Below are 14,209 nucleotides of genomic sequence, written 5' to 3'. Positions count from 1 at the left end.
TGTAACATTTATAGTGTCAGCTCAAATGACACATACAGAAACATTCACTCACAGTACACGGATGACGCGTTCAATCGGTTACCGGTTCGCCTACAGATTTCGACGCATTCGCCAAATACGGCGCATTGAAGTCGAACCCGAGAAGCCGTAAGCCGTCTGGTTTTCTACCCACGCCGTGACCCGCCGTCGCTTTTTACGGGAAATATGAACAGACGGGTGTGGTGCTTTCGCTCTTTAAGTAAATTGGTCCACGGATGCGTTGCGCGGATCGCTCGTGATAGTTAACGAATAATGGTTTAGAAAATTTTGATGTGTATCAAAATTAAAAAATAAAAATCTAAAATTGTTGTTACTTTCCGGATAAAAATAAAAATCGAAGTGTAAATCGGAATGTAATACAAGAGTAAAAGAAGCGTAAACGAAACTTTTAAAAGACGAAAATTGAAACAATGAAATGTAAAAGAATTATCGTTTGCACTTTTTCTACATTTTGATGTTTCAATTTTCGCCTCCTTCTTCCATTACATTCGACTTACGCTCTGATTAGTTAATACAATTTCATGCTCTTTCGAATATAGAAAGATACAGAATTATTTTAGATACTCGTTTGATTTTGACTTTTAGATAACGGTTAAAACGCAAATAGACACGAGGAACCGGTTAACTTATGATTACCGTTAAGTGGAAATTAGAAAGTTAATATTAATTTATATATTAAATTAATTTATACTTCAATTCAATTATTATGGTCTGCATCTCTTTATGTAGTATAGAATAGATTCCGACGCTATTCGTCATGTGATATCAACCCTGACTGTCTATAATATCAATAGTATCTTCATCCATATAATAACGCGTTTTATTACGTACATACCATAAAGAACAAACGTTCATTAAAGTTAATAAACATCTTTAGATATAAGTGTACGTAAACATTTTTTTTAACGAATGAGACACACGCTTCGCATCGTTAACGCCCACGAGTGTGGTTTTACATCTCGAAGTAAGTGTTAATATTTCAATCAAATAAGAAAATTATTTACCCGATTTATTTCCAAGGATAATATAAGACGTAATATAGCAGGAAATAAATATTGCACAAGCATAAATAGCTAAGTGTTTCTGCTTGCAGCATATTTTTTATTTATTTTTCTAAAATGTGTAAAACATTTTTTTTTCATTTAATGTGCAATTGGATGTACAATTGGTTCATAATTGGTTTATAATTTCAACAATGATTTCCATATTATCATATTTTCATTCTGAATCAATCTATCGATAATACTCAACAATAAAAAAATGCTTAGCATTTTCTAGTCGGAGATCTTATCGTAATTATATACTGTTATTTATCCATACAAATTATAATTATATAAAGAAATGGAGTAATTAAAACATTTTATATCAAGATTTTTACTTTTTACCAGCCACGTGTCATAATACGATACACCTACAATAATAATAACAATAACGAGAAAATAATATATTGTATTATAAACAATTGTTGTGATCAGTAACAAAATAATTTATAATAATTATTTTAACAAGTTTATTATTTGAATCGAGAAAGAATCTATCCATTCCTCACAAACGAATTAGTTTATCAGTAAAACGATTACCTCTTTAACAATTGTGACTTGTTAAGAAAGTCTCATTGAAATAACTAATAATTAATAATTGTTATCTCAATTATTCCTAACAATAAATAATGGACATCAGTGACACTTGTCCGTCCGGGAGGAAACATCGGCTACGATCGTCGTAGTTTTGCAGTCTACGTCATCGCTCGGTTTACGCCGTGGCATCACGATGGACCGGTTCTGCGAAGGTGCCCCCACCGATTTCTCTGTCGCGTTCGCGGTGCTCACGGTCTGCAATTTTTCTCGTCGCAAAATGTTGAAAGAAAGAACTACGTATCGTTGTATGAATCATTGTGCGAAGCTTTTATATAGAAATAAGTATTAAGATGAAATTTCGATTTGCGCGTAGGATAATACATCTTTGTAGGCCTTCCTCGTCTATTATGAATTGTTCTCCATTTTTTTATACTTTTACTACGCAATGATGTAGTTCGATATAATATGGATTGCTATTAATTATTCTATTTTCGTTTTTCATTTGTTGTCATGTGTTTGGATCTCTGATAAAAAAAGATATAACATCATGATAAAAAATAATCGTAATAAATTTTATTATTATATTTAAATGTGCATAAAAACGCAAAATTGTTGTTTTACACAAGTCCATCTAGTTTGGAATTTTATTCGCATAATATAAGAGATCAACAGGTGTACGCATGTACACTAATACAGGACAGAGAAAAAGACTACATCCTGCATTTACGTATGTATTACGTAACGCGTACGCCGATGCGTATACGTGCACACGTGCGCGAAGTGCGGCTACATGCACGAGTTAATGTAATGTTAAATACCACCGAGTAATGCTCATTGCGCGCAATGGAAAGTAATAAAAGAAAAAGTAATAGCGATATATTATTTTGCTTCACCACGCTTCACATTAAAAATTGATAATACATTCATGTTTATGTATATGAATCATATCTAAAACTATAAAGAATGTTTCACGCAAAATACAAAAAAATTATCTCTTCTTAAAAAAAAAAATTCTTTTAACACTAAAGTATTATCCGTATTACTTTTTGTATGTTGGAATTTGTTATTACAATTCAACATAGATATAAACGTATTTGCGACGTACGCTATCGCTGTGCAAATATGTGAACGATAAAGAGAAATCACAGATAAGCCACAAGTGAAAGAAAGACGTACTCTAATCTGGCAATATATCGTAATAACATAAGCAATACACCTGGTCGAGACGGTAGCGGCGTGACGTACATGCGCATGTACGCGCGTGTTCACAGGTCACGCATTCTAACACGCGTTACCGGTCGTGAACAATACGCGAATAGGTACGTCCCACGCCACTAGCGTGTGGGACATACGAGGATGGGTGGCTACGTCCCACGCCGAACGAATGGGACACGTACCGACGAATGTACAGAGGCTCCGTCACGTCGCGGAAAGTAGGGATGCCGCGGTGTTCTCCAGGCATAAAAGATCCATGGTTGGTGTATGTCAGTGTCAGTGACGAGAGAGAGGAACGGTGGAGAACCGTGTGGTCACCTAGACCAGCAGCGGCGAGTAACCGCCGATGCCACATCGACTCGCGATATCGGACTGAGAACATCGATTCACATCTCTCATAATCACAAATTTTGTAAGCCGGCAGTTAGTTCCGAGTGATCATACAGAAGAGAAAGACAGAGTTTTGGAATTTATGTGCGAGTGAGAAGAAGCACGCGCGAAACTCGTGCATATATCTGACGCGGGCGAGAAAGTTCCGAGGAATCATACAGAAGAAACGAGTTTGTAAACGAGGCCGGTCACAGCCGAGCTTCAGTTCGTCTGGGTGACTCGAAGAGTGGCGTGAGCGCGTGCGAGCGTATAATGTATAATGTAGTTAAAACTGAGTGTCGATGATAAACGATTGTGCGCCAGCGATAATAGAGAACTTTTTTATATTTAAAATTTAAAATCAGGGGCAAAGTTGCAGTGATTGACAAATTAACATATTCGGCAGTGAATGTGCGTTTTAAAAACATTCTCGGCTTTTATCGTATTTACAACAATCATACACGAGTCTCTCGCGTTTGTGTCGAGTAAATTACTGTCGAGTAATCGAGCTGTAGAAGCGACCGAAAATACGTAGCGATGACTATTCACAAAAAAGGCACGGTGTCAAGGATGAAGAATGCGGGAACTGCGAAAAACGAAGTGGCGACGACATCGACGTCCTCGGATGTGACGACAACGGAGACAGTCGAGGTTGTATCCTCCACCAGTGTGGAGGAATCGAATCAGGTGAAGGAGAGCGAATCTAGAAGTAGTATGATGGAGGTCACGAGTGCCAGTCGCGAGGTCATCATGGATTCCAAAGGTAACATTATCAAAGTTATCGAGACACCTCCACAGACTATCCAGCAGAGCTCGTCCAGCCGAAGAACTGGAAAAAGCTCTCAAGACTTCATAGCAGGGGAGCAGGTGCAATCGATTAAGCAAGCGAAGACGACGCACGAGATTCCACGCGAGCACGCAACGTCTCTTTCAGAAAGTCGAACAATTCAAGGAGAAACAACTGAACAAGCCAGTCAATCTATGCAGACGCAAAGTCAAAGCACATCCCATTCGATGATTCAGCAGTCGAGCTCCTCGAGTGTCTTAATTGAGAGTTCATCAGTGAGCGAGGATCATAGCGGACATCGCTCTACTGTTGCAGTTTCTCATGACATTAAAAATAGAGCTCACGTTCCCATATCTCAGACATCATCAAAGTCGACCGAGAGTACTCACGTGAGTAGCGAGACGAGCGAAGCCGTAACGAAAGACAGTCAAATAATGTCGAGCACTACGAGAATACGTGAAACAGGAGAAAGAATCAATGACAATGGTAAGACGATGTCTACATCGAGCCGAGAAATAGACAGCGAGCATACAATTACACCTTTTAATGTGACTGTCATTAAAAATACTGATGATATCAAGAGGAATGATGATAAAAGTATGCGCAGTGATTTGAAATCAGAGAAATCAAATATCGAGATATCAACACGTTGTAATAAACCTGGCCAATCCACATGGGATGGTACCTTTGTTTATGAAAAACCCGCCACTCCTAAGGACAAAAACGTCGTTGATAAAACAATAAGTTCGAAGATTCATAGCGATACCAGAGATAATGAAACAAGCGTTAAAATCACTCAAGAGACCTCGACTCAGGAGGTGTCATTTATCGATCAAAACGTATCTTCAAGTTCAAGCATGACTCGAGACTCGAAAACGATTGATGAAGGTCAACGAACGATGACTTGTCTTCGTGATATCACGCCAGAGAAAACCGCCGCAGATACAACAGATTTCGCTAGCGAAAAATATTCGAAAGGACTGACTCGTTACTCAAAACCTGGCGATTCGACATGGGACGGAAGTTTCGTCGTGGAAAAAATTACGACGCAGCCAAAAAATCAGCGTAACGACTCTGGCGTCAATATGTTTCACGGTCGCGGCGACAACGTCATGGAAACTACGCAGAGAAGAGATTTCAAAGAAAAGAGTACGGACGGTACATATGAGAAGGAGTCATCCGAAACTATGCGCGTCATAAAAGGTGCTACGGACAGCACCAGATTCATTTCTGAAGAACGACGAGATGTAAGCAGAGAAACTTCGATCCATATCGATGATACGCCATTGAGTAAGGATGAACATCCTGCTCGCGTATCCAGTCCATCGCAACGAAGACTCAGCAGACCCAGCGAATTTATCTACGAAAAATCACAAGATGACGTAAAGAAGCATCCTTCAGACATCACCGTTGTCCGTACAACGGAAAAACGTCATGATACCGTGGATGTTCAAGATGTCAGCGAAGAGCAGAACATTTCGAATGTTACTGAATCGGTCTCCACGTCTTACATCGTCGAATACGCGATTTCCGGCGATAAGAAGAATGTCGAGAAGGTCACGTCAGTGTCCGATATAATCTTAGAGGAAGATAGTCCTGAGAATAAAATTACCCGCGGTCATGAAAGTCAGGAGAAACAGACAAAATTTGATACAACTTCGCGCTGTTACAAACCTGGTCAATCTGCTTGGGACGGCACCTTCGTCTACGAACGACCGGTAACACCTGATAGTCGCCGAAGACCGGAAGATAAACGTACCGTAAAAACCATCGATATTCGAGATGTTACGGAAGATAATTCGATTAATGAAGCGGACGTTACAAGTACTTCTTACATCGTTGAACATTCATCAAGTCAGCAAAGTTTCTCAGACATCAGGGATGCTAATGTCAGGTCCACGAGGTACGAGACAGTCGTTTACGAGGGACGCCCTGTCGAAACGACGATTAGATTTGATGGAGATACATCACGAAGCAAAGTTTCGACGACGGAACGTCGGACTAGTCCCTCTCCACGACCTAGAAGTCCGGAGAAGATACCGAAAGATAGAGATCTGCGAAGTACCAAACCTGGATCGTCAACGTGGGACGGAACTTTTGTATTGGAAAAATCGCAAGAGAAGAAGCGAACACCTAGCAAAGAATCCATTGATATGCTACCAGATAAATCTCATCCAGTAGACAGCAAAAAAACACCCTATGTTGATACATCGAAGAAATATGTTAGCGAGACTACTATCGATCTCCGAGATGTCAAGCAAGAGGTATCAAGCACGTCAGAGATTATGGAAAATTCCATCGTTATGGAACAATCAAGAATGCACGAAAGTTACACGGATTCTTCGAATCTTGATTTCTCGACGACTTCCGTCGAAACTGTTACTATTCGCGACGGTCAGCCAATAACGACGCAAAAAACAGTAACCATTCAAGAAAGCCCTCACAGTGGTGCGAAGAGTCTGCCTAGTAGTGACGTAATAATTACTACCGACATTAAAGAGACCACTGTTAAAAGCGAGAAGAAGGAATCTCGCGCAGACGATAGAAGTTACCGACCTCTAAAACCAGGATCGTCCACATGGGACGGATCGTTCGTGTATGAAAAATCAGAGGAAAGAAGACCAAGCGATAAAAAATCACCGAAAGATGTACACAGAACTGTAGCTAAACAGAGTCCAATTAAAGAACAACGGACCGACAATGTTGATCATCGAACAGTTACAATTTTGGATACATCAAAAGATATAAGAAATGCTACCGATTATTCTACGAGCTCTGTCACGGTCGAACAAACATTTATTACGGATTCGAAGACATACGATTCTTCAAATATATCCAAAATTTTTATCAAAGAAAGCGCAGAAGATAAAGTACGTGAAACCGATAAGAAGCCAAGACAGCTGTTCGACGAAAAACCTGAACCATCGCCTCGACAACATCCGAAAGATACTAAAGAGCCTAAACATAAAAAACCACAGAGTCCGGTGGATAGAACACATCGACCGTCGAAGCCAGGCGCCTCCACCTGGGACGGATCGTTTGTGTATGAGAAACCGGAAGAGAAGAGACCAGGAGATCGAAAAGTGCCAAAAGATATTAAAACTGAAGATAAGCAAAGCCCAATTAAAGAAAAACCGAGTGATATCGCTGATCATAGAACATCTGTTACAATACTGAATACATCGAAGGATGTATCAAGTTCTGTCGATTATTCTACGAGCTCCGTCATGGTTGAACAAACATATGTCACCGATTCAAAGACATATGACTCGTCAAATATATCCAAAATTTATATAAAAGAGAGTCCGAAGGATAAAGTACATCCGATCGATTACGAGACATCAAAACAACCTTCCGACGAAAAGCCGCAGAAAAGTCCGGTAGACAGAACGCACCGACCGTCGAAGCCTGGTGCCTCCACTTGGGATGGTTCTTTCGTGCACGAAAAACCGCAAGATACGCAAAAGAAACCAACACGTGATGAATCAACTGAAGTACCGAAGAAACCGGCAGACGAACGAAAACCGATTGAGAAAGAAAGCAAACCAGTGGATCAGAAAGGAAAAACGTTGCTTACTCCGATTTCGCGAAAATCAATGGAGACACAGAAGGACATCACTGAGATCAGACATGCAGTCGAAGGTGTCGCGGATATCACACATGCAGATATCACGCGTACATCCGAAGTGCTTCAGCAATCTTATGTAATCGATCAGTCTTCAAGATTCACTTCTGTACAAGACGTGCGCGATGTTAAGGACGAGCGTGTCATCACTGAATTTACGACGGACACACACAAGGATGTGGTGAGTAATTGCAAGACGTTAAAATGTTTCTTTATTAGCTGTCCACAGAAAATTGCTAAAATTATGACTCATTTAGTTTTCCGGGATAATACTTATATCATACCTCTGTTTCAACATTTATTTCTATAAGAATTTAAGTCAAATACTGAAAACTTTGAACCTTCTATTTTCGACTTGTACTTGAGTTCTCAATACATTACTACTCTCGAACTTCTCGATAGTTGATAATGACCATACGTTAGTAGGCAGATTTATAAAATTATCTCTTATCGAGACACTTTGAGCTCAGTTCTTTCGGAAGAGGTTCGAACGATACTTTCACTTCCAAACCAAGCGAAGGTTGTAGGTTCATATCTGTGGCGCCGCATTGAAAATAAACCTGACGTAATATAGCGATTCGTAGAAAGACGGGAAGGATTAAGAGCAGAAGAGAAAAGAGAATTCGTTTTGTTAAATCCTCTGTTTGAAAGACAGAATGTATATATATCATGTTCCTAATATATATGAATTTCTGGATGACTGAGTCCCGATTCACCGAACTAGTGCAAAGCGAATAGGAGAATCGAGCGGAAATCGATATTTCACACATGAGAAACGATTCTGCATACAGTACCGACATACAATATCTCAATCATTATATTATGATCGCTTTAAATCGTCAATATGCTATTGTATAGTACAGAAATATATGATGTATCTTAATATTTTTAATATATTATCATCATTGACATAAAAACAATTCGATAACCTCTGTTTTCGATTAAAAAGTGAACTTTGGCATATAAATATGCAAGTTATCTTTGAAAGATAAATGCATGTATATTAAGACGATCAGTTGTATAGTTCAAATTAAATTAAAGATGCATCTTTTTTTTCTATTTTATTCCAAACGATATCAAACTTAAAATCACGTCAAATAACATTAATATAGAAAAATTGTAAATTTATTGTTATATTATATTTATATTATTTATATTATTTATATTATTTATAACAAAAGTCTGAAAATTAATTATTTGCATATAATTATTTGTATATAATTACTTCCATGAAAAAATTCTTGAAATTGCATCCTTCTCGGACATGTAAGTGCAATCACTTGCAATTAGACTAAATCAAGCAGAATGATAATAATTGCATCCAATATGAGCAAATTTGGCAGTGATGTCACCGCTCAATGTAACTCGCTTAATGTATGACCAATTGAATTTTACGCGCGTTCTGCTTCGCTTATCATGCGGTCGCCTCGTTCAAGTGCTATAGAAATCTTAGTTAAGAGATGCCACGCTGAGAGAGACACGTGTACATTGACGTCACTCATCGCTGATTACAGTATCGATAGCAACGACCGATAACATTAAATAAAATAATAATAGTACAACAAAAAGAGTAATACAGGTATATCGTTTTACAATAATACCTTGTATATCCACTGTGTATTGCAATATGCTATAGAATTCAATATTGATTTAATCAGTAAAAACAAAATCGCACATAGTATCAACGGGTTTTACATTGCGACCAAGTCACTTTGTGGTTGAAAAGTTACATGTTTTCATAGAAATATGGGTCGATATCAAACAGAAAGATAAATGCCATAGATGACACTTTGGATTTTACTGTTACAGCGATAAAATAATAGTATTTCTGAAAATTTGAAATTTAGAATTTTCATTCAGAATTTTAATAGAAATAATATTTCATTTTTATTCAAATTGATTGTGTCCAATTTTTTTCTAATTTTTAAAATTGTCTTTTTTTTATTTTTTAATTTTTTCTGCATTTAGTTTTCTTATGATTATATTAATTTAAATTTTATTTCATATCTGATAAAATCTCATTTTGCATATATTGATTATTGAAAATTCAGTGAGCATACTTTTCTGTTAACAGCGGTGAATTTCCTAACTGAAGATTCTCGGGACAATTTGAAACTTTATCTCCACGTAGCATCTCACAAATCGGATCGGTATTTCGAAGTTTACGTTATCTAACAATATAGTCTGAATATTCAATGCTTTGCTCACAAGGATAATTTACAAGGACTACGTTGGCAATTTGCAATATGTTCTCACGTTTATATCGGTTGAACAAATTAAAAATAGATATTCGTAACTTATTCCGCACCATACAGACAGTCCGTTTCTTTAAAGCAGCTCGATTTAATTCTCACAGCCGTGACTTTATTCCGAGGTCTCGAGATAGTCGATAAAATACTTTAAGTAAGTTCGCGTTTGCACACGTGCTTTTCGCGTTATTTCATCTATAATATCACTCTGTGAATAAATATCCAACAAATATCTTTTCTCTATCTTAGATAAAAAAACTTTCTGTTTGAATCTATTTGTATGTTACGATTGTAATTTACGTCTCTATATTTAAAACAATTCATCTTGATGATTATATTACAGACACTCATTGTTTTCGATTATTCAACATGCAAACAACTATATATAGAGGTGGCCTATTTGGATCAAGATATAACGTACGACGTACACGCGTGATCGCGTTTTCCCGGCGCGATTCGGTATTATTATTTTATGAAGGCACGTGCAATATATATCTCGTCATATCACACATTACGGCATCGATAAATGTGATATGTTATTAACAGCACTTAATCACGTTCATCAAAATTCTTTTAACGTGGAAATTTTATTAAACTTGTAGTTACTACGAAACAGCAACACAGAGGGGATCGTTTTTAACATGAAATTTTTAAACAGACAAAATTATACTCATCAGGAAAACAAGTAAAGTCTAAATTATGTAAACGAATTTCATTATGAGCAACTCTCGATATCGTCGGAGGAGGAGCAAATCAGCTTAAGACTCAAACTACTTAACCCGCTAATTAAATGCCAAAACTTCATCTGATGTGCTTTATGCGAATTACATTCGAGCGTTAAAAACAGTAAAGGATTTGACTAATAATATCAGCAGACGTTATTTGCTTCGTTGTAGAGTCAAATTAAAAAGCAAGCGTGCCTATGAATGTAATGAGCAGACAACAAATTGAAAAAAAAAGAGAGAGGCACGTGACATTTTTAATGATACAATGTAACGTGGAATTTCAACACAAGTGTATGTAAAATATCAAAATTCCCCAATTGAAACAATATTTTTTGTAGTAAATTTATCATGGATTTATAAGATACTTATTAATATTAGTTTCATTAAATTAGTATCACTTTAATAATGTGATATTATATTTCCACACAGTTGGCATAAAAATGCACTTTAAAAATGAATAATAATCTGCATCTTTATATTCAAAAATATAAAGATGAAATATAAAATTTACGAAAATTATTATTAGATGTAAAATTCCTCTTAATTAACATTTCTAATTATTAAGAGGAATTTTACATCAAATTTATATTTTCGTAAATTTTCTATCTCATCTTTATATTTACAATATATACAAAACAGATAAAGATTTTTATCTGTTTTGTATATATGTCGATCAATGTTTACTATTAAAAGATTATAATTGTTTATGAAATTCGAGAATTTTGAGAAAAAATATTTTGAGATTTCCTACACATTTTAATAAAAATACAAAATCTTTTAAAATACACTTATAAAATTCTTTGTACAGATCATTTACATTATCGATAATACAAACATAATCTATTTCTGAAAATGACAGCAATGTCGTTAACGAAACAAACTAAATCGCAAAAGTGCGGTTCGACGGTTCGACACGTTATACGATATTCTGTAAGCGTGCACATAAAAGCCGTATACACTAATCTCATGTTACCTGCATTCTGTCAAACTAAGCATTACTGGCGTTCCTAATCTCGTTCATGCTCGCGGCGCTCATTATACAGCACGTTTGAAGTTCGTAATGAACACTCGCGGAAAAATGAAGCCGCATTTACGTCGTTATTGCATCTCGAAGTCTTTGTGTACCAATATGTATATACCAAGGCGTTTACTATATATAATTAGCATACCAATTGAATATCATAAATCATTATTTTTTTAAATAATTGTTATGACATTGACTTTAAGTATATTGACATAATGTTGCTATGCAGTCATTTGTTATAAGCAAAGTAGTTCTAAAGTTTGCGAGTGGTGGTGTAGTCATAACTGATCGTTTATGTTTGACATTTCCTAACAGTTTATATGCCAATGCAAGTACTTTATTATAGTATAATCAATGTGTTACCTTTTCAGCACTAATGTTGCAGCTGTAAAATTCTAACTGTAGTATCAATTTATAAAAACGTGATAATATTTGATATTACGGTACATATAATAATTAATAGTACAGTTTACACTGTGCGTGAAAACGTGAGCAATCATTAGCAACGTGATAATTGAAAGCATTGACCGTATTAATTGACAAATTATTCTGCTTTATATCTACTAATATTATTGTTATTTAGCAAAATTTAAGAAATACTTAAAAAATATTTTTATTGTATTTTTTAGAGAGATGTTACCGAGTCAACGAAGGAATTTATCGATAAAGAGCAGGTGACTAGCATGGTAGCGCGGGATGTCATTGACACCCGATTCGATACCATCACCGGTCCGGCACTCCGATCATCAACGGATTCCACGAGGAAACCATCGCCTGAACGGCCCGGTTATCCTCGTGGAATACCTGGTCTCAGGGAAGACGATCGACCAAAACCAACTCCAATTGCTGGAAAACCCAGCCGACCTCCGCAGCGCGAAAGAAGTCCTCAGCGACCAGTGGATGGCAGGTAAATGAAAAATAAACTATTTCTTCTTTTATCTTTAAACTACTCTAATTCTTTTAAATATATCTAAACTGTAAAAAAAAATAAAACAATTTATAACTTGTCGATATTGATTTCGTAGACCTTCCGAAATCCGACCAAAAACACCTGAAAACCTTCGGGATCATACGTCGCCGACTAGAAGACCACAGCCAGCGGCCGGCAAGCCGAGTCGACCCGAAGAAAAACCTGTAGCATTTAAAAAATCCGATAAAGAATCTGAACCTTCGAAATCTAAACCTAGTCGACTTGCTGAGAAACCGAAGAAATTGGAACAGGACGTACCTAAAAGAGGAGATCAAAGTCCAGACTCTCTCGAAGAGGATGTAATCTATCCTAAATCAGTGCCGGTACCGGATATATTGTCGAAAATTCCTCTAAAAGAACAGTGCATTTGCGAGCTTTGTACTTGCGGGTAAGTGTTCCTTGTAATAAAATACTTATATCTCTCTTCATATATAAATATATAAAAAAGTAAAAATAAAAAAACTTGGTATGAGTGTAGAATTTAATTTAAATTATGCGAAGCATTAAGCAAAAATTAAGATTCTACCACAACGTTTAATTATTTTCTACATACATATAAATTTTAATATTAAAATATTAATAAACATTTTACAAGGCATATAATTAACAAGTATAGAACTAGTGCGAATACGATTTAATTTAACTTATCTACACGTTCGCTGTAGAGAGGAACACGGTTGACCTACTTCTAAACATTATTAACAAGATCAGAATACAAAACTTGTCAGAGTCGAGATGCAAATTGACGAGAGGAACAGGAGATTGTCTTCAAGGCCATATTTTCCTATTAAATTCATTGCAGCAATCCATTCAGAGCCGAGCTGAATTTATTATGTGCGAATGTATTTACTTTTGATTTGACATTATTTTAGTATTACTTATTACATATTTCTTATATAGAATCATATTTTCATTATTAAAAGTTTTCATCATTCTTATTAAATTATTTTTAATTATTAAGAATCCTTGTTTAATTAATTCAATTCTTGCTATATAAAAAAAATCAGTAACATATTGATTTTTTAACATAGCAGTAATATCATACAAGTCAATTTTTTATTTAGAAAACACTATATATGTATGCATACATGCAAAAGTAGGACACGAGACAGATCCTTTTACGGTAAGTTGTTCTGAGCGAGGGCAAGTCATCGCACGATTCCTTCTTTATTCGAACTTTCCAACCTATGTAACTCTATATGACGGTGACGAATCATACAAATTTATCATATAGCTTTGATAATTGTGTTAGACATATTATTTTTTAAAAGTATTTATTATATTTAAAAAAAAATGACTAATGGAGATTAATGTGGTATTTAAATTCCTTTAAATTTTAAACTTTTTTAATTTTTATAATCTTTCTTTTCAAGATATTGATAAAAGAAACAAATTTTCTTAATATTTAAAAAAAGTTTTTATTTTAGCTATTAATTTGTGATTTTTAACAACAACAGAAAAAAATAATAGTTTTAGAAAATAATAGTTTTAGAATAATAGTTTTAGAAAAATTTAATAAATAACGTATAATTATATATATATTTATTTATAATATATAATATACTATAATATGTAGTATACTTATAAATCTGTATGTATATAATTATATAATACAATAAATGTTTATAT

At 35.5% G+C, this 14,209-nt stretch overlaps 1 protein-coding gene across 1 annotated transcript in view; it reads left to right on the top strand.

The window, feature by feature from the left end:
- Window positions 1–3,737: 3,737 nt before the first annotated feature.
- Window positions 3,738–14,209, top strand: part of LOC105617673 (microtubule-associated protein futsch) — a 26,682-nt gene continuing 16,210 nt past the window's right edge. The window contains exons 1-3 of the mRNA XM_012199232.1: window positions 3,738–7,793; window positions 12,240–12,517; window positions 12,636–12,968. Of these exons, the coding sequence (XP_012054622.1) occupies window positions 3,738–7,793; window positions 12,240–12,517; window positions 12,636–12,968 (4,667 nt within the window). The remainder of the gene's footprint in view (window positions 7,794–12,239; window positions 12,518–12,635; window positions 12,969–14,209) is intronic.

Source organism: Atta cephalotes (assembly GCF_000143395.1).
Source record: "Atta cephalotes unplaced genomic scaffold scaffold00001, whole genome shotgun sequence".
Lineage (NCBI taxonomy): Eukaryota > Metazoa > Arthropoda > Insecta > Hymenoptera > Formicidae > Atta > Atta cephalotes.
This window is presented reverse-complemented; position numbering and strand designations above follow the sequence as displayed.